Genomic DNA, 27,337 nt, shown 5'->3' with positions numbered 1-27,337 from the left:
TAGCTTGTTGATCCTTGATGGCTTGGTGTCCGACTACTAAAACCAGCACCAATAGGCAAAACAGGGAAGTTTTATCGGATCGAGCAGAGCGGCGGAGTGCATTCTTTCCCAGCCATTGAGTGGCGGTTGGGCGTCTGACCTACCTCTCCATTTTACAATGTCAATATAAAATTCTGCGCTTTCCAGTTGGTACAGATCCAAGACAGCCACCGATCAGCACCTAGCCGCAGACAGACGGAGGTAAGAAAGAGGAAAAAAAACAAACAAACAAAAAAAAAAAACCACAGACAGGAACATGTATTTTTCATAAAACATATCCAATATAGGCCACGGGCTATAACCTTCATAACACCACTGTTTATACACTGAATTGAAATATTTAATAGAAATATCGACCAACATTCATGATTCAGGTCTTTATAATCGCTTCATTCCAACAAACACTGTTACAACCAATAATAAAATAACCGTGGCAATGTAATTGAAAAAGGTTGATTTTTTCCCCCACCAAAAACGAAGAATAACTCCCATCACCCGATGCATCGGCGTGTAATCCACTTTTCCATTGAAAATCATCGACTCACACGTTACCCCAGAGAGGATTCAGACAGAAGATGGCAATCAGACGAGACAAAGTTCAGACTGATCACATTCTGGAGAATTATAGGGGACAACTCCTTGCGCTGCCTTTGGATGATGACTGTACAGAGGTGTTTTTGCTTGTGCCCATAGTCACTAAGATGTGGCAAGTCTTGTGTGATCGTCAGGTGGTCACTGCAGAGGACGACCACTATGACCAGACACCTACACCCGTAGTATGTAAGAGACTTAAGGCACTGACGGATACGCTGTCTACACATTGCAAGACCGAACAAGCTAGTGGACAAAAAAACCATCACAGGTCAGACAAAAATAGGCAATCATGTTAATTACAGGGTTTTTCCTCTGCCCTCTGAAACCACATCTTCTGGCTTTGCCCTCATGTACCACTCCACCCAGGATCCATCATATATGGCAGTGTCTTCTTTACCGCAGAGAAACGCAGCCAGGGCGATGTGGCAGGCGGTGACTCCGGAGCCACACGTGGCTATCAGAGGACGGGACAGATCAACGCCTTTTGCTTGGAACAGACTTCGCAGCTCTTCCAGGGATTTCTCATTGCCGTCTGGTGTAAGTAAGCTTGGGAAAGGGAGATTTATTGATCCGGGGATGTGTCCAGGTTCAATCCCTACAAGATGGAGGCAAAGGGGTAATAAAAGGATAAATATGGATGAAATATGCAGAATACAGTAGAGGAAGCACAGGCACAGACCGTACATGAGACAATCAAATGTAAATGTTACCTGGATGTTTCACTTACTGAGTGTGGTGGACAATGTAAAAAAGAGGGGGAAAAAAAATATATACAGCTCTGGCAAAAATTAAGAGACCACCACATCAAAACCCTGTCATGGCCAGCCCAATCTCCAGACCTGAACCCCATTGAAAACCTCTGGAATGTAATCAAGAGGATGATGGATAGTCACAAGCCATCAAACAAAGAAGAACTTCTTACATTTTTGTGCCAGGAGCAGTGTGAAAGACTGGTGGAAAGCATGCCAAGGCGCATGAAAGCTGTGATTAAAAATCATGGTTATTCCACAAAATATTGATTTCTGAACTCTTCCTGAGTTAGAACATTAGTATTGCTGTTTCTAAAGGATTATGAACTTGTTTTCTTTGCATTATTTGGAGGTCTGAAAGCACTGTGGTTTTTTTTAAATTTTGACCATTTCTCCTTTTCAGAAAAAAAATACAAAATTTATTGCTTGGAAATTTGGAGACATGTTGTCAGAAGTTTATAGAATAAAACAACAATTTACATTTTACTAAAAAATATACCGTATTTTTCACTTTATAAGATGCACCCCCAAATTAGGTGGAGAAAAATAGAAAAAAAATATAGTTAAATGGGGGGGGGGGGGGGGTCTGTTTTATAATGCAAGTGTCAGTCTCACAAGTTATATATATATATATATATATATATATATATATATATATATATATATATATATATATATATATCCCTCATCCTGGTATCTATATAACCCCCATCCTGGCACCTTGCCCCCCCTGTGCTGCTGGCACACTGCCCCCCCCATCCCATCATGAATATGCCCCCCGCTGGCACGCACATGACTTCCCCTGGTCACTCTATATGCCCCCTACTGGCACGCACATGATAAAATAAACACTTAACTCACTTTCTGATGATGGCTCCGTGCTCCCAGCTCCTCGGTAGCACTTCCTGTTTCCTGGGCATCCGATCATGTGACCTGGGCACACAGTGATGACATCACTGTGCTGATCACGTGATCAGATGTTGGCACAGACACAGGAAGAGCCACGGGGGAACAAGGAGGACGGAGCCATCATCGGAAGGTGAGTTAAGCGTTTGTTATCTTATCATGTGCGTGCCAGCAGGGGGCATATAGAGTGACCGAGGGGGGGGGGGGGGGTAATGTGCGTTCTAGCAGGGGGCATATGGAGTGACCCCTTGGGGGTGCAGGCACATGTAATATGCACAGCTCCCCTGTCAACCAACTCAGCGCGGCTTCAGCACCGAGGTGATGGACAGCGGGTGCCGTGAATATTACATGAGGCTAATGAGAGGGAGCATGTGACCTGGAATGGACACTGGAATGTCATCACCCTGGGTGGCTCTTGAGGTCAGACGGGCCCCACAACATGATGACAGGTGCCACAAAATTATCCAGTTGTCACAGACAAAAGGGTGCATACATGTATGTATATTTTATCTCCCCCATATGCAGATACCCCTTTCAGTTTTATTAATTTGATAGTGGGGCCCTGCACTAGGAAAGGGAAAAGAATCAAAGAACATAAGAGGTGGAAGGGACCTCCAGGGTCATCGTGTCCAACCCCATCCCTGCTCAATGCAAGATTCACTAAACCATCTCAGACAGATGTCTGTCCAGCCTTTGAAGACTTCCACTGAAGGAGAACCCACCACCTCTCGTGGCAGCCTGTTCCACTCATTGACCACCCTCACTGTCAAAGTTTTTTCTAATATCTAATCTGTATCTTCTCCCAGTTATTTAGAAAATTAAAACTTGATTTACGAACATTTAACACTTCAGTGAATGGCCAAAAACAGAAAGATGACCAAAGGGTGGATACTGGACTTCACAAGATAAAGCAAAGGAAAAACTAAGGGGAACGCAATCTACACCTTGCCATTTCTCAGAAAGTCTCATTTTTATCATACCAGGTGGTGGAGAGCAAAAATATCAGATATATAACTAATTGATACAACAAAGTCATGATATAGCCACATCCCAACCTCACCTTCTCTGGGCTCAGGCTCCAGTCCTCTGAATCTTCCCTCCACTCTGGCATCCACCATTTGAATTGTCTTCTTTTCCACGTTCTCTTCCATTTCCTCGTGCCCCACAACTTGGGATGTGTCCAGCTTTGCTTGGAACTCCGTTATCTGTGGACGTGGCTCCTTTCCGGAGTTTACTGGATGTCCTTCTCTGAGCCAGGCTTTAAGGCCACCATCCAGCACAGAGACTCGTTGATGTCCAAATACCCTAAACATCCACCACAGCCGAGGAGCACTGTAAGAGCCAAAATCACTTGCATCGTAGACGACTACATGACTGTTGTTGGATACACCGAGCCGTCCTGTGTATTCAGCAAACTGGTCTGCGCTGGGCAGCATATGGTCATAAGGAGAGGTACGATCACTACAAGCATCAATGTCAAAGAAGTAAGCGCCGGGAATATGGCGCTCCTTGTACTCACGCCATCCGTCACGTCCAGTTTTGGGAAGATGCCATGAAGCATCAAGAATACGAAGTGTTCCTTGCAGAGATGAGCCAGGTCGTATGGATTCCCACAGCCATCGAGGAGATACCAGGGCACGGGGTAGTAGTTGGTGGGTCATGATGATAACACTACGGCACAAAACAGATAAATGAAGAGCAGTTAATAAACTAGTGACAAGCGTAAGCCAGTGAAAAACTATTTTAGGTGGTGGTCAGCATTTTTGCTTCTTATTTTTTTGCAGCCAAAACGCGTGCTCAAAACACCCATTTTATGGTGTTCTCGCTGTTGATTCCATGAGTTCTTTTTCTACAGTACATGTTTAATAAAGTTAGTTTTATTCATCAAAAAACATTAAGCCTTTTTCACTTTCTTATTTCTTTATATGGGTGGGGAAAAACAAAAAACAAAAATTCAAAATGTTGCAAATAAGATGACCATAGGTCCTTGTAATGCTCCTTTATAAAAAAAAAGTGTCAGACTAGCTGGGGTGCTACTCTCTGTGCTGGGCTCTTGGACAGCAGTTTGTCAGCTTGATTCAGGAAACCCAAATATCAGATCCCAGCCTCATGTCACAAGCATAATACAGAATAAATAAATTTATTAATTTATTATAGGTTATTTATATAATGGCAACAAATTCTGCAGCACTTCACAATTAAGAAGGGGCATGTAGAGACAAAAAGGCTAAGTTCATACAAGGTGTTTTGGCAGTGTTTGGTAATGAAAATTTTCAGCGGCATTTTACATTACGATAGAGCCAGCAGACAGACAATCCCTAGTACTTTGTATTAAAGGGGTTGTCCAGGCTTTCTGTATAATATGTGTGTATCTAGGCTGCAGAGTGCTGACGGTTTGTAATATACTCCCTGTCAGCACTCTGCATGGTGTCCTAGATATCACACTTAGGGCCCCTTCACACTGTGCAATCAAAGTCTGAACGAGCGTTCGATTTGTGACGTTTATCCGTCCTCGTTCCGAGGTTGCAAAGTGTGACATGGCGTTACGATTTGCGACGCAGCCCAGCATCGTACGATGTGAAAGAAAGAGCAGAACTTTCTTTCGTCGTAAATGTCCCGCTGTGGCGGTCGAAATCGTAGTATGTGACGGCGGTCATACGAGCTCGTAATGCGACTACGTGGGTTGGGCTTCCGCATACCTGTCTCCTGATTGGGCGTGACGTTTTAGCACGCCCATGCTGGTAATACGTCACGCTCGGAGTCGTAGGACTATGGCGGTGTGAAGGGTAGCGTACGATTGCGACGCGTGACGTTCACATCGCAACTACGTCAGAAAAAGCGTTAACATCGTAGAGTGTGACCGCTGGCTACGAGCTCGTACTGCGATGTCGAATATGACGCAAATGCGTCGTAATCGTAGCAGAATCGACCAGTGTGAAGGTACCCTTAGTCATGTGAACAGCTCTCTCCAGATTCTTGAGAAGCTGCTGACTCCCCGACTAGAGTTTTTCTGTCTGGCAGAGACTAGTGATGGGTTTTTCGCAAACGAACCGAGAGAAAGAGGTGTCTCCCTGCTGGGAAAGATGGGAACTGGCACCCCAGTGAGCCACTAAATTCTAGGAATGGCTCTCACTGAGCATGAAATTCCGGTGTTTGACTGACGTAACTTCACCCTAGGCAGGGTTTCGGACGCATTAACGTCATTAATAGGGATCCACAATAGCTGGCTCTTTTTGGGGAGCGGAGCCTAATCAGCAAAAAGAGTGTTGAACTTACAGGAGAAATCCACTTTATTCTTCGCCATTCAACCTCAGGAAAGTCTGAAGTTCCTGCCAGTACCTTTGGGTCACATGACAGCCTCATGACTGGAAGACAGAAGTAAGAAGGTGCCGAACACCTTCTATTCACTGAAGCTGTTTTTGCAGCCGGCCTAAACTGCTGTGACTTCAGGACCGGCGGAAAATGCCAGGGATGAGGTCACAGCAGTTCATGCCGACAGTGAGAAAAGCTTCAGTGAATAGAGGTGATGTCACAGATGCTGCGCTCCCTCACAGCCTGACACACACTGAACTCTTGAGCGTGGGAAAATCAGCTGGCATTTTCCCACGCTCAAGAGTTCATCCGAGTTCAGGCTGTGAGGGAGCGCAGACTCAGTGACGGCACCGCTAGTCACTGAAGCTGGGCTGGCAGCATTTCATTCAGTCCCCAGTAGTTTACAGCCAGGGCAGTCGCATTAGACATGGATTACGGCGTGGGACTGAACGGGTATGGGTATTTGGGTTTTTTTTTTTTTTTTTTTTTTTTACACAGGAGATCGAGGGCGTCGCATGGATTAGGAGAACAATAAAGATGGCCAACTGTGTTTATTGTTTTATTTTATTAAGAGACTTTATTCTGTCTGTCTTTTTAACCCATTAACTATAGGATTAGTAATGGATAGGTGTCTTATTGACACCTCTCCATTACTAAGCCAGCTTGATGTCACCTTACAATACAAAGGTGACATTAACCCCCTATTACCCCATATACCACCACTACAGGGCAGTGGGAAAAGAGAGGCCAAGTGCCGGAATTGGCTCATCTTACAGATGCACCATTTCTAGGGTGGCTGTAAGCTGGTGTTTGTATCATGAGGGGGCATAACCATGGCCCTTTCCTAGGCTATGAATATCAGTCGGCAGCTGTCTGCATGGCCTTTTCTGGCTATTAATTATAGGGGGACCCCACATCATTTTTTTGAGGGGGTCCCCTATTTTCATAGCCTGGGAAGATCCATGGGTATTAACCCCTTCCTAAATCGCTGGCTTTCCCTCTCTGGCGCAGAAAATTGCGCGGGAGCCCACGCCATTTTTTCCCCCGAAAAGATTATATTATTAAATACAGACAAGTCCCATAATTTGCACACACACACACACACACACACACACACACACACACACACTATACTAATTGTATTGATCACACACACATCAACAAATAAAAGTATTCTGCATGGATTTACTGTATGTAATCCATGTCTTCTATCCTGTCGGCTCCTGCATTGATTTTACAAAAGCCGACAAATGAATAACTGGCTATTGCGATTTTAACATGAGCTTTTACATACAGAGAACTGCTTATATAAAAGCTCATGTTAAAGTCGCATTGCATATGGATGTGACACGGTTACTTGATGGGAGGAAATCGCATAGCAAACGGATTACACACAGATCACCGTTCGGAGAACATTGGTGCGATTCTCGTCCGTCAAAAATCAGACCAATTTTTTTTATATGCTAAGTGTGACTCCAGCCTAATCAGTATAACGGCTCCAACCTGACACTGTCTGTAGGTTACTATGCACAATCCAGCTGACAGGTTCCCTTTAATACAAATCTGGACAATAAGCTCCACATGCCAGGCACTAAAGGGTGTAATTTTATAATGTCTTGTGTGGTTGTGAAGGTATACATCTGTCAGATCTTATCTTTGAACATGTTTAACAGAAAAAAATCAATAATTTCTTGAATGCATTTTATTCCAGTATTTGGCACACAAATAGTAAAAATGGACAGCACCAAACTGTCACATCTAAAAATAAAGGCCTAAGATGTATTGTAAGGTTCTGCAGTAGCTGAGGTATGAATTATAAGGTTCTGCAGCAGCTGGGGTGTGTATTTCAAGATTCTGTAGCAGCTGAGGTGTGAATTATCTAGTTTAAACTACCAACGCTGATCTACAAAGCCATCCATAACCTGTCTCCTCCATATGTTTCAGAACTAGTTTCTCAATATCTTCCCTCACGTAAAGGTACCGTCACATTAAGCGACGCTGCAGCGATATAGACAACGATGCCGACCGCTGCAGCGTCGCTGTTTCGTCGTTGTGTGGTCGCTGGAGAGCTGTCACACAGACAGCTCTCCAGCGACCAACAATGCCGAAGTCCCCGGGTAACCAGGGTAAACATCGGGTTACTAAGCGCAGGGCCGCGCTTAGTAACCCGATGTTTACCCTGGTTACCAGTGTAAATGTAAAAAAAACAAACACTACATACTTACATTCCGGTGTCTGTCGCGTCCCCCGGCGTCCGCTTCCCTGCACTGTGTAAGCGCCGGCCGTAAAGCAGAGCGGTGACGTCACCGCTGTGCTCTGCTTTACGGCCGGCCGGCGCTGACACAGTGCAGGGAAGCGGACGCCGGGGGACGCGACAGACACCGGAATGTAAGTATGTAGTGTTTGGTTCTTTTTACATTTACACTGGTAACCAGGGTAAACATCGGGTTACTAAGCGCGGCCCTGCACTTAGTAACCCGATGTTTACCCTGGTTACCAGTGAAGACATCGCTGAATCGGCGTCACACACGCCGACTCAGCGATGTCAGCGGGTGAGCCAGCGACGAAATAAGGTGCTGGCCTTCTAGCTCCGACCAACGATGTCACAGCAGGATCCTGATCACTGCTGCATGTCAAACACAACGATATCGCTATCCAGGACACTGCAACGTCACGGATCGCTATCATTGTTAAGTTGTTCAGTGTGAAGGTACCTTAATCTCCGGTTCTCCCAAGACCTCCTCCTCTCCTCCACGCTTATTCGCTCCCCACCCAACAGCCTCCAAGACTTCTCCTGAATATCCCCCATCCTCTGGAATTCTGTGCCCCAACACGTCCGGTTATCCACCACATTTGGATCCTTTAAAAGAAACCGGAAAACACATCTCTTCAAAGAAGCTTACAGCCTGTAATGATCACACGGCCACCTCAACACCATCGGAGCTCCTGCAACCCCCGACCTACTGTCTCCTTCCCCATAATCCTGTAGAATGTAAGCCCGCAAGGGCAGCGTCCCTTTTCCCTCTGTATCAGTCTGTCATTGTTAGTTTTGTTTACTGTAAGTGATATCTGAATTTTGATGTAACCCCCTTCTCATGTACAGCACCATGGAATTAATGGTGCTATATAAATAAATAATAATTGTAAGGTTCTCAAGCAGCTGAAGTGTATTAGGAGGTATATTTGTAGATATACGGTACATACACACACACACACACACACACACACCACTAAGGCCGGCCTCACACTAGCGAGTTTTACGGACGTATGAGCGCATAAACTACGTCCGTAAAATTTGCATTACACACGGCCCAATGAATCTCTATGGCCCAGCTCATAGCTGCCGTATATTACGCATCCGTAATACACGGTCTTGTACGGCTGTAGAAAATCGCAGCATGCTGCGTTTGTCACAGTATTATATATAATATAGTATAAAAAAAAAATTAATCGCCAATGAAAGGCTATGGGGGCGAGAAAAATACGGATTACACACGGACCAGCAGTGTGACTTGCGAGAAATACGCAGCGGTGTTAGTGAAAAGAGTGATCTGTACTTAAATTGAGTCGCGGTGAGGCGCCCTCTGCTGGATGTCCTCATGAACTGGAGCCTTGGAAAAGTTCCCACGCTCGAGTTCATATGAGTTCATCCAGCAGAGGGCGCCTCACCGCAACTCAAGGTAACTACAGATCACCCAGCTTTCCTTTCAGCACCCGGGGTTTACAGGCACGAGCGAGTGCTTTAGCACAGCTCCTGCCTGTAAAATGATTTAACCCCTTCAGATGGATTTACTTCGTGGGACGTGACAGATCAACAGAAGGTATGTATATTGTTGGTTTATTATTTTGCCAAGCGAGGGTCTTCAGGTGGATTGAGAGAGCAATAAAATATTAAAACAATCTGTGTGTTTATTTCATTAAAATACTTTTTAATAATGTGTGTGTGTGTTTTTTTAACCCTTTCATACAATTGGATTAATAATGGATAGGTGACATAATTGACGCCTCTCCATTATTAATCTGGCTTAATGTCACCTTACAATAGCAAGGTGACATTAACCCTTCATTACCCCATATCCCACCGCTACACGGGAGTGAGAAGAGAGTGGCCAAGTGCCAGAATAGGCGCATCTTCCAGATGTGCCTTTTCTGGGGTGGCTGGGGGCAGATGTTTGTAGCCAGGGGGGGCCAATAACCATGGACCCTCTCTAGGCTATTAATATCTGCCCTCAGTCACTGGCTTTACCATTCTGGCGGAGAAAATTGCGCGGGAGCCCACGCCATTTTTTTCCGCCATTTAACCCTTTATTTTAGCAGCTACAGCGCCCAAATTTTGCACATACACACTACTAACATTAGTAGTGTGGAATATGCAAAAAAAAAGGGGATATGAGATAGTTTACTGTATGTAAACCATGTCTCATATCATGTCGGGTTTGGGAAGGAGAAATGAGAAGCCGGCAATTGAATTACCGGCTTTTCACATATATCGCGCTGAATTAAATATAAATACAGAATATATATATATATATATATGTGTCTCAATGACATTATATATATACTGTATATATGTTTTAACGAACATTTGAGCACATAAATCCATTAGATGTCAGTTTTGCAAGCCTGCGAGAAAATATCGCAGTACGGATGCCATACGGATTACATACGGAGGATGCCATGCGCAAAATACGCTGACACACCTGTTATGATCTGGTGGCCTAGGAGCAGCATTAGACTTACTCTGGAGAAGGTGGTACCTGTACTGACCGCAGACCCTGAACTTAACACCGCAACTAGAAGTAGCCGTGGAATGTACCTTTCACTCCCTAGACATCTCGACACAGCCAGAGGACTAATTACCCCTAGATATAGAAAAGGGAAAACTATCTTGCCTCAGAGAAAATCCCCAAAGGATAGACAGCCCCCCACAAATATTGACTGTGAGAGGAGAGGGAAAAAACATACACAGACTGAAATCAGAATTTAGCAAAGGAGGCCACTTCTAGCTAAATAGAAAGGATAGGACAGAGTACTATGCGGTCAGTATTAAAACACTAGAAAATATCCACCACAGAAAATACAAAATCTCCACATCTAACTAAAGATATGGAGGGTATATCTGCATCTCCAGAGATACCAGCTTGGCTAAACAAATCCTTATACAGACCAAGCTGGACAAGACAAAAACATGGAAAAGAACTGAACAATAAGGCCCACAGCATGTGGACTGCAAAAATCAAAGGCCAGAACTTATCTTTGTTGAAATGATCAGCAAAGCAGGAGAGACCAGGCAGGGATGTGAATCCTCCAGGAACAATGGACAACTGGCACTGACTAAAGGGTCAAGCAAGACTAAATAGTCCAGTCCGAATTGCAAAAAGTGGACACACCTGATGAATGCTGCGATCGAGACAGCAGCGCTACCACTTATAACCACCGGAGGGAGCCCAAGAGCAGAATTCACAACAGTACCCCACCTTGAGGAGGGGTCACCGAACCCTCACCAGAGCCCCCAGGCCGATCCGGACGAGCCAAATGAAAGGCACGAACCAAATCGTCAGCATGAACATCGGAGGCAACAACCCAAGAATTATCCTTCTGGCCATAACCCTTCCATTTGACAAGATACTGAAGCTTCCGCCTCGAAAAACGAGAATCCAAAATCTTCTCAACCACATACTCCAACTCCCCATCAATCAACACCGGGGCAGGAGGATCAACAGAGGGAACAACGGGCACCACATATTTCCGCAACAAAGATCTATGAAAAACATTATGGATGGAAAAAGTGGCTGGAAGGGCCAAACGAAAAGACACTGGATTGATAATCTCAGAAATCCTATAAGGGCCAATAAACCGAGGCTTGAACTTAGGAGAAGAAACCTTCATAGGAACATGACAGGAAGACAACCAGACCAAATCCCCAACCCGAAGCCGGGAACCAACACACCGACGACGGTTAGCAAAACGCTGAGCCCCCTCCTGAGACAACACCAAATTGTCAACAACATGAGCCCAAATTTGCTGCAACCTGTCAACCACAGAGTCCACCCCAGGACAATCAGAAGGCTCAACCTGCCCTGAAGAAAAACGAGGATGAAAACCAGAGTTACAAAAGAAGGGTGAAACCAAGGTAGCAGAACTAGCCCGATTATTAAGGGCAAACTCGGCCAATGGCAAGAAAGCCACCCAATCATCCTGATCAACAGACACAAAGCATCTCAAATAAGTTTCCAAAGTCTGATTAGTTCGCTCGGTTTGACCATTTGTCTGAGGATGAAATGCGGAAGAAAAAGACAAATCAATGCCCAGCCTAGCACAAAAGGCCCGCCAAAACCTAGAAACAAACTGGGAACCTCTATCGGACACAATATTCTCCGGAATGCCATGCAAACCAACCACATGCTGAAAAAACAACGGAACCAAATCAGAAGAGGAAGGCAATTTAGGCAAAGGTACCAAATGAACCATTTTAGAAAACCGGTCACAAACCACCCAGATAACCGACATCCTCTGGGAAACCGGAAGATCCGAAATAAAATCCATAGAAATGCGTCCAAGGCCTCTCAGGGACCGGCAAAGGCAAAAGCAACCCACTAGCGCGGGAACAGCAAGGCTTGGCCCACGCACAAGTCCCACAGGACTGCACAAAAGAACGCACATCCCGTGACAAAGAAGGCCACCAAAAGGACCTACCAACCAAATCTCTGGTACCAAAAATCCCAGGATGACCAGACAACACAGAACAATGAACCTCAGAAATCACTTTACTAGTCCATCTGTCAGGAACAAACAGTTTCCCCACTGGACAGCGGTCAGGTTTATCAGCCTGAAATTCCTGAAGAACCCGTCGTAAATCAGGGGAGATGGCAGAAAGAATCACCCCCTCCTTCAGAATGCCGACCGGCTCAAGGACCCCAGGAGAAATCAGGCAAAAAACTCCTAGAGAGGGCATCAGCCTTAACATTCTTAGAACCCGGAAGATACGAGACCACAAAATCAAAACGGGAGAAAAACAGGGACCATCGGGCCTGTCTAGGATTCAGCCGTTTGGCAGACTCGAGGTAAATCAGATTCTTATGATCGGTCAAGACCACAATACGGTGCTTGGCCCCCTCAAGCCAATGTCGCCACTCCTCAAATGCCCACTTCATAGCCAACAACTCACGATTGCCGACATCATAATTGCGTTCCGCAGGCGAAAACTTTCGAGAAAAGAAGGCTCACGGTTTCATCAAAGAAGCATCAGAACTCCTCTGAGACAAAACGGCCCCTGCCCCAATCTCAGAAGCGTCAACCTCAACCTGAAAAGGAAGAGAAACATCCGGCTGACGCAACACAGGGGCAGAAGTAAATCGGCGTTTAACCCCTTCATGACCCAGCCTATTTTGGCCTTAATGACCTTGCCATTTTTTGCAATTCTGACCAGTGTCCCTTTATGAGGTAATAACTCAGGAACGCTTCAACGGATCCTTGCGGTTCTGAGATTGTTTTTTCGTGACATATTGGGCTTCATGTTAGTGGTAAATTTAGGTCGATAATTTCTGAGTTTATTTGTGAAAAAAACGGAAATTTGGCGAAAAATTTGAAAATTTTGCAATTTTCACATTTTGAATTTTTATTCTGTTAACTCTCTGGTTTATGTGACACAAAATAGTTAATAAATAACATTTCCCACATGTCTACTTTACATCAGCACAATTTTGGAAACAAATTTTTATTTTGCTAGGAAGTTATAAGGGTTAAAATTTGACCAGTGATTTCTCATTTTTACAACAAAATTTACAAAACCATTTTTTTTAGGGACCACCTCACATTTGAAGTCAGTTTGAGGGTTCTATATGGCTGAAAATACCCAAAAGTGACACCATTCCTAAAACTGCACCCCTCAAGGTGCTCAAAACCACATTCAAGAAGTTTATTAACCCTTCAGGTGTTTCACAGCAGCAGAAGCAACATGGAGGGGAAAAATTAACATTTAACTTTTTAGTCACAAAAATGATCTTTTCGCAACAATTTTTTTATTTTCCCAAGGGTAAAAGGAGAAACTGGACCACGAATGTTGTTGTCCAATTTGTCCTGAGTACGCTGATACCTCATATGTGGGGGTAAACCACTGTTTGGGCGCACGGCAGGGCTCGGAAGGGAAGGAGCGCCATTTGACTTTTTGAATGAAAAATTGGCTCCAATCTTTAGCGGACACCATGTCAGGTTTGGAGAGGCCCTGTGTGCCTAAACATTGGAGCTCCCCCACAAGTGACCCCATTTTGGAAACTAGACCCCCCAAGGAACTTATCTAGATGCATAGTGAGCACTTTAAACCCTCAGGTGCTTCACAAATTGATCCGTAAAAATGAAAAAGTACTTTAATTTCACACAAAATTTCTTTTAGCCTCAATTTTTTCATTTTCACATGGGCAACAGGATAAAATGGATCCTAAAATTTGTTGGGCAATTTCTCCTGAGTACGCCGATACCTCATATGTGGGGGTAAACCACTGTTTGGGTGCACGGCAAGGCTCGGAAGGGAAGGCGCGCCATTTGACTTTTTGAATGGAAAATTAGCTTCAATCATTAGCGGACACCATGTCGCGTTTGGAGAGCCCCTGTGTGCCTAAACATTGGAGCTCCTGCACAAGTGACCCCATTTTGGAAACTAGACCTCCCAAGGAACTAATCTAGATGTGTGGTGAGCACTTTGAACCCCAAAGTGCTTCACAGAAGTTTATAACGCAGAGCCATGAAAATAAAAAATTATTTTTCTTTCCTCAAAAATGATTTTTTTAACCCACAATTTTTTATTTTCCCAAGGGTAACAGGAGAAATTGGACCCCAAAAGTTGTTGTCCAGTTTCTCCTGAGTACGCTGATACCCCAAATGTGGGGGTAAACCACTGTTTGGGCACATGCCGGGGCTCGGAAGGGAAGTAGTGACAATTTGGAATGCAGACTTTGATGGAATGGTCTGCGGGAATCATGTTACGTTTGCAGAGCCCCTGATGTGCCTAAACAGTAGAAACCCCCCACAAGTGACCCCATTTTGGAAACTAGACCCCCCAAAGAACTTATCTAGATGTGTGGTGAGCACGTTCAACCCCCAAGTGCTTCACAGAAGTTTACAACGCAGAGCCGTGAAAATTAAAAATCATTTTTCTGTCCTCAAAAAAGATGTTTTAGCAAGCAATTTTTTTTTCACAAGGGTAGCAGGAGAAATTTGACCCCAATATTTGTTGCCCAGTTTGTTGTGAGTATGCTGGTACCCCATATGTGGGGGTAAACCACTGTTTGGGCGCACGTCGGGGCTTGGAAGGGAGGGCGCACCATTTGACTTTTTGAACGCAAGATTGGCTGGAATCAATGGTGGCGCCATGTTGCGTTTGGAGACCCCTGATGTGCCTAAACAGTGGAAACCCCTCAATTCTAACTTCAACACTAACCCCAACACACCCCTAACCCTAATCCCAACTGTAGCCATAACCCTAATCACAACCCTAACCCCAACACACCCCTAACCACAACCCTAACCCCAACACACCCCTAACCACAACCCTAACCCCAACACACCCGTAACCCTAAATCCAACCCTAACCCTAATCCCAACCCTACCCACAACTGTAACCCCAACACAACCCTAACCCTATCCTTAACCCTAACCACAAGCCTAATCTTAACCCTATTTCCAACCCTAGCCCTAATTCCAACCCTAAGGGTACCGTCTCACATAACGATTTACCAACGTTCACGACCAGCGATACGACCTGGCCGTGATCGTTGGAAAGTCGTTGTGTGGTCGCTGGGGAGCTGTCACACAGACCGCTCTCCAGCGACCAACGATGCCAAGGTCCCGGGTAACCAGGGTAAACATCGGGTTACTAAGCGCAGGGCCGCGCTTAGTAACCCGATGTTTACCGTGGTTACCAGCGTAAAAGTAAAAAAAAAAAACCGTACTGAGTGCCGCCGTACAGTGAGAGCAGAGCGCAGCGGTGACGTCACTGCTGTGCTGTGCTCTTACTTTCCGGCCGGCAGACAGTCAGAGCGGGAAGCAGACGGCAAGGGACCTGTAGGACACCGAAATGTGAGTATGTACGGTTTTATTTTTTTTACTTTTACGCTGGTAACCACGGTAAACATCGGGTTACTAAGCGCGGCCCTTTTTTGGAAGATGGCGGCGCCCAGCGAGGAGACGTACGGACACCGGGAGGATCGGTAAGTATGAAGGGGTGGTGGGGGGGGTGGATTGGAGCACAGGGGGGGTGAATTCAAACAAGGAGGGAGCGGACAGGAGGACGGGGGAGCCGGCAGGCGGACGGAGGGGACCGGACCCCATAACGGAGGACTGAGGGGGCGATCGGTGGGTGTGGGGGGGGGGGGTCACTTAATATTTCCAGCCATGGCCGATGATATTGCAGCATCGGCCATGGCTGGATTGTAATATTTCACCATTTTTTTAGGTGAAATATTACAAATCGCTCTGATTGGCTGTTGAAAGTGAAACTGCCAATCAGAGCGATCGTAGCCACGGGGGGGTGAAGCCACCCCCCCTGGGCTGAAGCACCACTCCCCCTGTCTCTGCAGATCGGGTAAAATGGGAGTTAACCCCTTCACCCGATCTGCAGGGACGCGATCATTCCATGACGCATACGCTGCGTCATAGGTCGGATTGGCACAGACTTTCATGACGCAGCGTATGCGTCAAAGGTCGGGAAGGGGTTAAGCTCCTGAAAGGCAGAAACAGCCGCAGAGGACCAATTCGTCACATCAGCGCCTTTCTTCGTCAAATCGGTCAGGGGTTTAACCACACTGGAGAAGTTGGCAATGAAACGGCGATAAAAATTAGCAAAGCCCAAAAATTTCTGAAGGCTCTTCACGGATGTGGGCTGGATCCAATCATGAATGGCCTGAACCTTCACCGGATCCATTTCTATAGATGAGGGAGAAAAAAAATGAAGCCCAAAAAAGAAACCTTCTGTACTCCAAAGAGGCACTTAGACCCCTTCACAAACAAGGCATTATCACGAAGGATCTGAAATACCATCCTGACTTGTTTCACATGAGACTCCCAATCATCTGAAAAAAAATCAAAATATCATCCAAATATATTTCGGAATTATCTTGATAAATTCATGATTGTATATCATGCATGAAGGACTGAAACACAGATGGAGCATTAGAGAGTCCGAATGGCATCACAAGGTATTCAAAATGGCTTTCGGGCGTATTAAACGCAGTTTTCCATTCGTCACCCTGCTTAATACGAACAAGATTATATGCCCCTCGAAGTTCAATCTTAGTAAACCAACTAGCCCCCTTAATCCTAGCAAACAGATCAGAAAGCAAAGGCAAAGGGTATTGGAATTTGACCGTGATCTTATTCAAGAGGCAATAATCAATACAGGGTCTCAAGGAGCCATCCTTCTTGGCAACAAAAAAAAAACCTGCTCCCAATGGTGAAGAAGATGGCCGAATATGCCCCTTCTCCAAAGACTCCTTAACATAGCTCCGCATGGCGGTATGTTCTGGCACAGACAGGTTGAAAAGTCGGCCCTTAGGGAACTTACAGCCTGGAATCAAGTGAATAGCACAATCACAGTCCCTATGCGGTGGAAGGGAACTGGACTTGGGCTCATTGAATACATCCTGGAAATCTGACAAAAACCTCAGGAATTTCAGAAGAGGGGGAGGAGGCAATTGACATCAAAGGAACGTCACCATGAACCCCCTGACAACCCCAACTAGTCACAGACATAGATTTCCAATCTAATACCGGATTATGCACCTGTAACCATGGGAAACCCAACACAATAGCATCATGCAAATTATGCAACACCAGAAAACGACAATCTTCCTGATGGGCTGGCGCCATGCACATGGTCAGCTGTGTCCAAAACTGAGGTTTATTTTTAGCCAACCGTGTAGCATCAATGCCCCTTAAAGGAATAGGACTCTGCAAAGGCTGCAAGGGGAAACCACAACGTCTGGCAAATTCTAAGTCCATTAAGTTTAGAGCGGCGCCTGAATCCACAAATGCCATGACAGAAAATGACGATAATGAGCAGATCAGTGTCACAGATAACAGAAATTTAGGTTGTACAGTACTGATGGTAACAGAACTAGCGATTCTCTTGGTACGCTTAGGGCAATCAGAAATAACATGAGCATAATCGCCGCAGTAAAAACACAACCTATTCTGACATCTGAATCCTTGTCGTTCAGCTCTAGACACAATCCTATCACACTGCATAGGCTCAGGACTCCGCTCGGAAGACAATGCCATAGTGTGCACAACTCTGCGCTCGCGCAAGCGCCGATCAATCTGAATGGCCAGAGACATAGAATCACTCAGACCAGCAGGCGTGGGGAACCCCACCATAACATCTTTAACGGATTCAGAAAGACCCTTTCTGAAAATTGCCGCCAAAGCATCCTCATTCCATTTAGTCAGCACAGACCATTTTCTAAATTTCTGGCAATATGATTCTGACGCTTCTTGACCCTGACACAGGGCCAACAAGGTCTTCTCAGCATGATCCACTGAATTAGGTTCATCATACAATAACCCAAGCGCCTGGAAAAAGGTGTCTACATTAAGCAAAGCCGGATTCCCAGGTTCCAGGGCAAATGCCCAATCCTGGGGGTCACCACGCAGCAGAGATATAACAATTTTAACCTGCTGGATGGGATCACCAGAGGAACGGGGTTCAGAGCAAAAAACAGTTTACAGTTATTTTTAAAGCTCAAAAATTTGGACCTGTCCCCAAAAAACAAATCAGGAGTTGGAATTCTAGGCTCTAAAACCGGAGTCTGAACGATATAATCGGAAATACCCTGTACTCTAGCAGCAAGTTGATCCACACGAGAAGCCAATCCCTGAACATCCATGCCAGCGCCAAACTCCTGAGCCACCCAGAGGTAAAGAGGGAAAAAAAAAACACAACAGACTACAGAAAAAAAAAAATGGCTCAGCACTTTCCTTCCCTTCTTCTGAGATGCGGTTAACTCATTGTTGGCCAGTTGTACTGTTATGATCTGGTGGCCTAGGAGCAGCATTAGACGTACTCTGGAGAAGGTGGTACCTGTACTGACCGCAGACCCTGAACTTAACACCGCAACTAGAAGTAGCCGTGGAATGTACCTTTCACTCCCTAGACATCTCGACACAGCCAGAGGACTAATTACCCCTAGATATAGAAAAGGGAAAACTATCTTGCCTCAGAGAAAATCCCCAAAGGATAGACAGCCCCCCACAAATATTGACTGTGAGAGGAGAGGGAAAAAACATACACAGACTGAAATCAGAATTTAGCAAAGGAGGCCACTTCTAGCTAAATAGAAAGGATAGGACAGAGTACTATGCGGTCAGTATTAAAACACTAGAAAATATCCACCACAGAAAATACAAAATCTCCACATCTAACTAAAGATATGGAGGGTATATCTGCATCTCCAGAGATACCAGCTTGGCTAAACAAATCCTTATACAGACCAAGCTGGACAAGACAAAAACATGGAAAAGAACTGAACAATAAGGCCCACAGCATGTGGACTGCAAAAATCAAGGCCAGAACTTATCTTTGTTGAAATGATCAGCAAAGCAGGAGAGACCAGGCAGGGATGTGAATCCTCCAGGAACAATGGACAACTGGCACTGACTAAAGGGTCAAGCAAGACTAAATAGCCCAGTCCGAATTGCAAAAAGTGGACACACCTGATGAATTCTGCGATCCAGAGACAGCAGCGCTACCACTTATAACCACCGGAGGGAGCCCAAGAGCAGAATTCACAACACACACCCTGCCTACGGATGACATACGGACCACTATTTTGGGGACTTTTCTGCGTATTATGGCCGTAAAAAACGGACTGTATTTACATACGCTGAGTGTGAGGCCGGCCTAAGACTGAGGTTCTCAAGCAGCTGAAGAGTGTTAAGCAGTATATACGTAGATATAGACAAACATTTATACTCTTGCGTACACACACACACACACACACACACATAGTATGCATATTGTATACATGTATATTTTTCTTCACAGTACTCATATGGTGTGATGTGAAGACATGTGAAGCTCTATCACCCCTGTGGATGTGGTGTGGAGTGGAGTGTCAGGGCTGTGGAGTCAGAGTCCATTTTGGTGGAGTCGGTATAAAATGAACCAACTCTGAAAATATATAATAAATTGGGTTTAGTAGTTGAGGGCAGGATGTGCTGTAAACATTTTTCATAATAATTTGGGAAAGTCATGAAATGTCCTATAAATGTCTGTTCTGTTCCTGATCTAAGGATCTGGGCTTTTAGTTGAGATAAATCTGTGCTGCACTTTATGCACATGCTCAGTAGTGACCAGGGCTGTGGAGTCGGAGTGGAGATGAATCTGTGCTGTGCTTAAGGCTACTTTCACACTAGCGTCGTGCACTGCACGTTGCTATGCGTCGTTTTGTAGAAAAAACGCATCCTGCAAAAGTGCTTGCAGGATGCGTTTTTTCTCCATTGACTTGCATTAGCGACGCGGTGCGACGCACTGCCACACGTCGCTACCGTCGTGCGACGGTTGCGTCGTGTTGAGTCGTTCCGTCGCCACCAAAAAACTTTGCATGTAACTTTTTTTGGTGCGTCGAGACCGTCTTTTCTGACCGCGCATGCGAGGCCGGAACTCCGCCCCCTCCTCCCCGCACCTCACAATGGGGCAGCGGATGCGTTGAAAAACAGCATCAGTTGCCCCCGTTGTGCGGCGCATTCACTGCTAGCGTCGGTACGTCGCAATTCGTTGTGCGTTGTCTGACGCTAGTGTGAAAGTAGCCTTAGGCTACTTTCACACTAGCGTCGGTACGGGGCCGTCGCGCTGCGTCGGCCCAACGTACCGACGCATACTGTGCAAGCGCCGCACAACGGGGGCAGCGGATGCTGTTTTTCCACGCATCCGCTGCCCCATTGTGAGGTGCGGGGAGGTGGGGGCGGAGTAAGGGCCGCGCATGCGCGGTCGGAAATGGCGGACCGTCGGCACAAAAAAAGTTACATGTAACGTTTTTTGCTGCCGGCGGTCCGCCACAACACAACGGTTGTGACGTGTGTCAATACGTCGCAATGCTTCGCTAATGTTAGTCTATGGGGAAAAAACGCATCCTGCAGACCACTTTGCAGGATGCATTTTTTCGCCAAAACGACGCATTGCGACGTATGCAAAAAAACGTTAAGTGTGAAAGTAGCCTTATGAACATGCTCAGTAGTGACCAGTGCTGTGGGGTCGTAGATGAGATGAATCTGTGCTGCACTTTATGCACATGCGTGCACATAGTGACCAGGGCTGTGGAGTCGGAGTCGTTGAGAAGACAGAGGTTTGGCTTACCGACTCCACAGGCCTGGTAATGATTGTGCTGCTTTCCACAGATGAGGGACACAGGATCACTGCTCTGTTATTTCCAATACTGGAGTGGCCGGCCATCACGGACACAAGACAGAGAAGGGCCTATGTGCAGCAACAGTATAGGCAAACAGCTCATCACAATGCATAATTCTGCCTGCTTTGGAAATAGCAGTGGCCCCCTTACCTCTTGGGTCCCTGTGCGGCAATGATAAGTTGCACCAATGATAAGTCTGGACCTGCAGTAAAGGTGGCTTTATCCAGATTTTGAAGTCACCCTGCAGACACCTAATGAATTCACGCCGTCAGCAATTCCGGTTCATCAGCTTGTGAATCCTTGAAGATGTTTACACCGATTATGCTAGGACAAAGTTCATTTCATCTTAGGTGGAGCTTTATTCTCTGGGCTTCCGGCAGTAAAACAGATCATGCGGTGCGGGGATGAGAAGCAGTGCTTCATTCGCTTGAGGCACAAACCGATTTTAAGTGCTGCTGGTGTTTCTCCGTGGTGGGGGGTATGAGTTATAACTATGGGTAAAAGCAGTGGTCCCATCTATCTGTTCAGCTTTCCCTACGAGGGCATTCTAAAACAGCAAAGCTTAACAGGAATTGACAACTTCGTACTATCAGATCAAATGGACAGTGTGAAGAAGGTCCCAAACACCACAACCATCGGTGAGGAACTGTCCACAGCGGCAGAGGTTATGGAGGTTGGGGAAACCTGATGCGACATCATTACACAGAGCAAGCTACAGGGACAAAGCTGGTGGCGGAGAACCGACCGGGGGAGCACTTCAACAAAAAAGGTTTTCCCAATAAGAGGGCTTCATCTATGCCTTCCAAAGTGTTGAGTTCAGGACTGAAATCAGTCCGTGTTCCGTCTGGAATGGGTATGTGTAGATTATAGAACACTGGAAAAAAACAGACATATCTCTGCGAGTTTTGCACCATCACGCAGTCCGTGGAAAAAACAGACATGTGGGGCTGTTCACGTCTGTTTTTCCCACGGACTGCGTGCCGATGCAAAACTCGTGGAGATATGTCTGTCTTTTCCAGTGTCAGAAAACATGTACAGCACATAGATCGTACATCAGCATACAGTTTATGCGCTGACTGGATTTTACATTGCAAAGAACAAAAGAAGTGCATGTAATTAAAATAAATATATACGATATATATATATATATATATATATATATATATATATATATATATATATATATATATATATATATATATATATCTCTATATATCTCTCTCTCTATCTATCTTTTTGTGTTTTGTTTTTTTTTTTAAACACGGTGTCGCTGCATTCAGAAAAGTCCGGTTGTGAAAATGTAACAATAATTACCCAATCGGTAAACACCGTAAACTTAAAAAAATAAATAAAATTTAATAACACTAAAATTAAAGTGTTTTTTTTGTGGATCGCTGCAATAAGCAATCAAAACATCATATCTATTCCAAAATTATATATCATCAATATAAATGTCGTCTTGCCACTCAAAAAAAATAAGCCATTACACAGCTCCAATGATTGAAAAATAAAATATTTACAGGTCTCGGAAAATGGCAACCTAACCACCCAACAAAAAAATGTTTGTTGCAAACATTATTGATGAGCAATTTCTCCCAGTTTCCAGTACACTGCAATGTAAAATGAATGGGGCGATTCAAGAAGTAAAACTTTTCCGGCAGAAAACAGGTCCTCATATGCCTATGTGGACAGAAAAAAAATAATAAGTTATAGCTCTGGGCAGAAGTCATCTCTTGGAAATTGGCCACATCATGAAGGTGTTAAACACCATTCAACAATGAAAATACCACTGGTGATTTTTTAAACAAAAATTCTCTAATGCCCCCTTCACACGCCCACGTGAGACTGACGTTTACTGTTGGCTGTGAGTGTACCATCTGTGTGCCACATCCTGGAAGAAAATGCAGAATAGAAGTTACTAATTTTTAGGTGTTAAAGATGTGCAAACAAAATAGACATTGTTGAGATATTAGTGTCTTGTGTGTAGATTACTGTACTATAAATGCATTAACCTAAATAAATAAATCTATGTGGTCCACCCCTATTTTATGAAATCAGCAAAGGTAAAGCAGACAGCTGTGAGCTGATGATATCAGGCTGGGAAGGGCCCTGGTTACTGGTCCCTTCCCAGCCTGTGTGTGCTTTTGTTTTTCATTACTGGGTTAGTAATAGGAGAGTCTGACAGTCACCTCTCCATTACTAACAATAGGGCTTGTGAAATCAACCCCAAGCACCATTACCACCACACCAGGGCGATCGAGAAGAGTGAAGGTGAAGCACCAGAATTGCAGCATCTCATGTGATGCGCCACTTTTGTGTGGGCTGGGATTTTTAGGCTGGGAAGAGCCCAATAACCAGGGACCTTTCCAGCCTGATAATATCAGCTCTCAGCTTTACCTTTGCTGGTTACAAAAAATGAGGGGACCCCACACCATTTTTTTTCATTGATTTAGTAGTTTAATACATGTACAGCAAGCTACGTTCACAAGGCACAAGTTATATATCTATCTTTACCACCTAAAAATCTTTCATTTCTATTCCGATACATTTCACATGGTTTTTTTTGCCTTCCTCTGGATCAACATGTTAGGGCATGTTAGGTTAGGTTATGGGTTGAAGTAGATGGACTTAGAGTCTTCCTTCAACCTTAATAACCATGTTACTATGTTACATAGATGGCACACTTTGTCATCCTTGTGCCTGGACGTATTGACATCTGTGCTGTCAGAAAAAAAAAATTTAAGGGTCTACATCTGGATCACACGATCAATATACACAGACCTGTGCGCAGCCCCATAAATTATAATGGGTGTACAGGTGTATGTTTCTCTGGTACGTGTGAAAACAGGCACCACAAATAAGTTTCATCTGCACCCAAAGACTTGTATGGGTGCGCATGATCCGAATCAGCATGAGAAAATAATGGCAGATCTGAGGCGCCCCATAGTATAACAATTGGCCGAGTAGTAGCCGATGAAACATCAGAAACACTCGGCCATGTTACACGCCATTGTGAGAGACCTCAGAATGCTCTGCTCACTTCTTTTAACCACTTGGCCTTTTTGGGAACCTGACGTTCAAAAGGCTGAACTTACAGGGGCGTGTTAAAGTTTGGGTACTCCTGGTAAACTTTAGGCCTTTCAGAGATTATTTCATCTTCAACTTGTTAAACTCTTCACAATAACATAATTTTCACTTTTACATATCACTGTATTTATATAGAAATGTATGTGTTATGCATGCGTTCACTTTTTTGGAGCATTTTCTGAGCAGATTCACCTGAAAAAGATATAGTGTGCACATACCCTTAGAAAGAACCAGGGGTCACCTATCTATTTAACCATTAAAAGTCCAAAACCAATTTCATTCTTCCTCAGTGTTCGAGTCTTTTGTAGTAATTGGATTAAACATCCATTTGGAAGATCATAAAGCGTCTAGAGCCGTTATGAAATCTGCACACATGGAGACTTAGTGCGATCACTGAGGAGCAGTGTCCTGTCCATAAAAACAAAGCATCATCCAGACAACCTTTATGGACTTTATCAGGGACTGTGTACATTGGCATCAGCAACTAATGGAGTGCTAAAGTGCAAGGGAGCTCATACAAAGCGTTGATAAAGCCATTAATCGGCCGTGATTGGAGACATTTATGTACGTGGATGAATAGAGCAAGACGGGGACCTGCAATCACACCAAGGACCCCATGAATAAAAGTCTAACGGAGCGGAGCTGCTCACTGCAGCAGCCAATCAGATAAAGTATTTTATGCACGAAGCACCGTATGACGGTGTGCCAGCCTCTGCCCCCGTGCACCAAGCAGTTTATAAATCTGTTCTTGCTTAGGTCCAATTGAAAATTGTTTTGGGACATTTTTCTAGTTAAAGCCACCTTGGATGAGACACTAAGGATCCGGCCGTATGTCAAAACACATTGGGAAAGATTCATCGGGACTGGCATGGCGTGCACTCATGTCGCTGGAGTACAAGGCACCAAATTCATTAGGAGGTTCACACTACTTAATTCATTCGGTGCATCTTCTGCGGGGCATGCACCATGTCAGAAATGCTACTCCAGTCAATGACTAGAGTAGCAATTCTGCCGTTCAAAACTCTCGAAACTTTGGACGGGGTGTGTGATAACACCGCATCTCCTCCCCAGCTGTGATCCATAACGCCAAAAGCTGCAAAATCTCTTTATTACCGAGTGCAGAACTTTGCAACAGACGGGGATAAACGTGAAATTATTATTTTTTTTTTGTTCCATAATCCAGCAGCAGAAATTTAAGGGGGTGCTCTTTTTACTTAAAAAAAAAAAAAAAAAAAAAAATCCAGTGAAAGGTGTTTTTTTTTTTTTTTATTATTTCAGCGCTGGAGTGGTGGCACTATTCTAAGCTCTCTGTCCCTAGCATTATACTTACCAGCTGCCATCCTCCGCTGTTCCATCCCGGAGCCGCCATCTTGTGACAGCAGCTTCTGACTGACCGGAGGTCGAAGGTTACAGTCACAAGCTCTCAGTGTCAGTCTATGATGGCCTCGTTCTGGCTTCCATGGACTTACATTGAGTTGTGACTTTCGGCTCACCCAGCAAACACCGGAGCGATCTGGAAGGTCATAACCTGCAGAAGACGACTGTAGCGGCACTGAGAAGAGATGAAGACTGCGGTTGAAAAGTTTAAAAGTAGGGGCAGGGTATAGTGATGAGAAAGTATGCTTGGATAAGGTGTTATCTGAGCATGCTTGTGTCCTAATCAAGTATTTTCGGCGTGCTGGAAAAAAATTCTCAAGTCGTATGTCTCGTGGCGGTTAGGCAATCCTTGCATGCGTAGGGACTGTCAAACAGCCACAGTGACTCAGTACGCCGAAAACACTCGATTAAGACACGAGCGTGCACCTTATACAAGCACGCTCGCTCATCACTAGCAGAGAATCTACACTGGTAGCAACACTCCAGCCTTCAATAGAAGAAAAGCTGGAGTGGCGCTTTAAGATGTTGGAGATAGGGGAAGGCGTCTCTTACAGCGCTCACGAAGTGCATTGTACAAGTAAATGAAGGTTATAAAATCTAAAAATTATTAACAATCCAAATAAAATATTACACATATGTAGTAAGAGACTAAAAAAAAAAAAATTCTCTTTTTTCCCCCCAAAGTAAATAAAAAGTAATAATTTACTTATAAAGCCCAAAATGGTTAATAAAATAAAAAGGTGAAGTGCCGCCCTGCCCACGACTAAGGCAATGTCCCCACAATGTGCTGTTGCTGACTTTTTCTGTCTCTACTAACTTACTTGCATTTTTTCTAAAATACGCAGCAAAACAAAAAAAAAAAAAACCTCCACAGAAAACTATTCATGTGAACACAGTCCAGCACGGCACACGGAGGGCGGTGTAAGACCCAACACGTTTATTGCTCATTTCCCACAGATTCTGCAAATTAGCTGCACAAAGTGCAGAATAAAAACCCCGGGTGTCCCAAAAAATGGTGGCGACTGGGGTAACTGCGCCCCAGTGTATGAGTATGGAAGCCTGAGAAGATCTGGTGTGCCCCAGACCTAACACCTGTGTACATGCACTGCCCTCCTGTGCCAGCAGCTCTGTAGAACTACAAGTCCCAGGACACATACACTGCCCTCCTGTGCCAGCAGCTCTGTAGCACTACAAGTCCCAGGACACATACACTGCCCTCTTGTGCCAGCAGCTCTGTAGCACTACAAGTCCCAGGACTCATGCACAGCCCTCCTGTGCCAGCAGCTCTGTAGGACTACAAGTCCCAGGACACATACACAGCCCTCCTGTGCCAGCAGCTCTGTAGCACTACAAGTCCCAGGACTCATGCACAACCCTCCTGTACCAGCAGCTCTGAAGGACTACAAGTCCCAGGACACATACACAGCCCTCCTGTGCCAGCAGCTCTGTAGCACTACAAGTCCCAGGACACATACACTGCCCTCTTGTGCCAGCAGCTCTGTAGCACTACAAGTCCCAGGATTCATGCACAGCCCTCCTGTGCCAGCAGCTCTGTAGAACTACAAGTCCCAGGACACAAGCACAGCCCTCTCGTGCCAGCAGCTCTGTAGGACTACAGGTCCCAGGACACATGGACAGCCCTCCTGTACCAGCAGCCCTGTAGCACTACAAGTCCCAGGTAACACGCACAGCATAGATGCACAGCAGGAGTGTAGCAGACACTGTGGCCTCACCTGCACGTCCCGTCCTCCTGGCGTCTCTCACCTCTGCCAGCTGTCGTCCTTCCTGTCACATTCCCGGGCCCCGCCCCCTTAGGCCGCAGGCAGTAGCCACGCCCAGTCCGGTTATACCCGCCCACCTCCTGCAGCACCTCAC

The 27,337-nt window shown here is 45.2% G+C and overlaps 1 protein-coding gene across 3 annotated transcripts; it reads right to left on the bottom strand.

Annotated features, from left to right (window-relative positions):
• Window positions 1-401: 401 nt before the first annotated feature.
• Window positions 402-27,337, bottom strand: MPST (mercaptopyruvate sulfurtransferase). 3 transcript variants are annotated; one of them, XM_077277352.1, is made up of 3 exons: window positions 27,196-27,337; window positions 3,349-3,959; window positions 402-1,228 (listed from the first exon to the last, which is right to left on the bottom strand). In XM_077277352.1, the coding sequence occupies exons 2-3, from the start codon at window positions 3,947-3,949 to the stop codon at window positions 930-932; spliced, it is 900 nt and encodes a 299-aa protein (XP_077133467.1). In that variant the 5' UTR covers window positions 3,950-3,959; window positions 27,196-27,337; the 3' UTR covers window positions 402-929. The 3 variants fall into 3 exon arrangements, with proteins under 3 accessions (XP_077133467.1, XP_077133466.1, XP_077133465.1); XM_077277351.1 differs by having other exon boundaries at window positions 27,227-27,322; XM_077277350.1 differs by lacking the exon at window positions 27,196-27,337 and adding an exon at window positions 21,149-21,312.

This window comes from Ranitomeya variabilis, chromosome 8 (genome assembly GCF_051348905.1).
Source record: "Ranitomeya variabilis isolate aRanVar5 chromosome 8, aRanVar5.hap1, whole genome shotgun sequence".
NCBI lineage: Eukaryota > Metazoa > Chordata > Amphibia > Anura > Dendrobatidae > Ranitomeya > Ranitomeya variabilis.
The sequence above is the reverse complement of the archived record's forward strand: the minus strand, read 5'-3'. Positions and strand labels throughout refer to the sequence as shown.

Coding starts and splice junctions, on each gene's coding strand:
- MPST (XM_077277352.1), bottom strand. CDS start 3,949: ATGACCCACCAACTACTACCCCGTGCCCTGGTATCTCCTCGATGGCTG. Junction 1,229..3,348: donor GGAGCCTGAGCCCAGAGAAG/GTGAGGTTGGGA, acceptor TCCATCTTGTAG/GGATTGAACCTGGACACATC.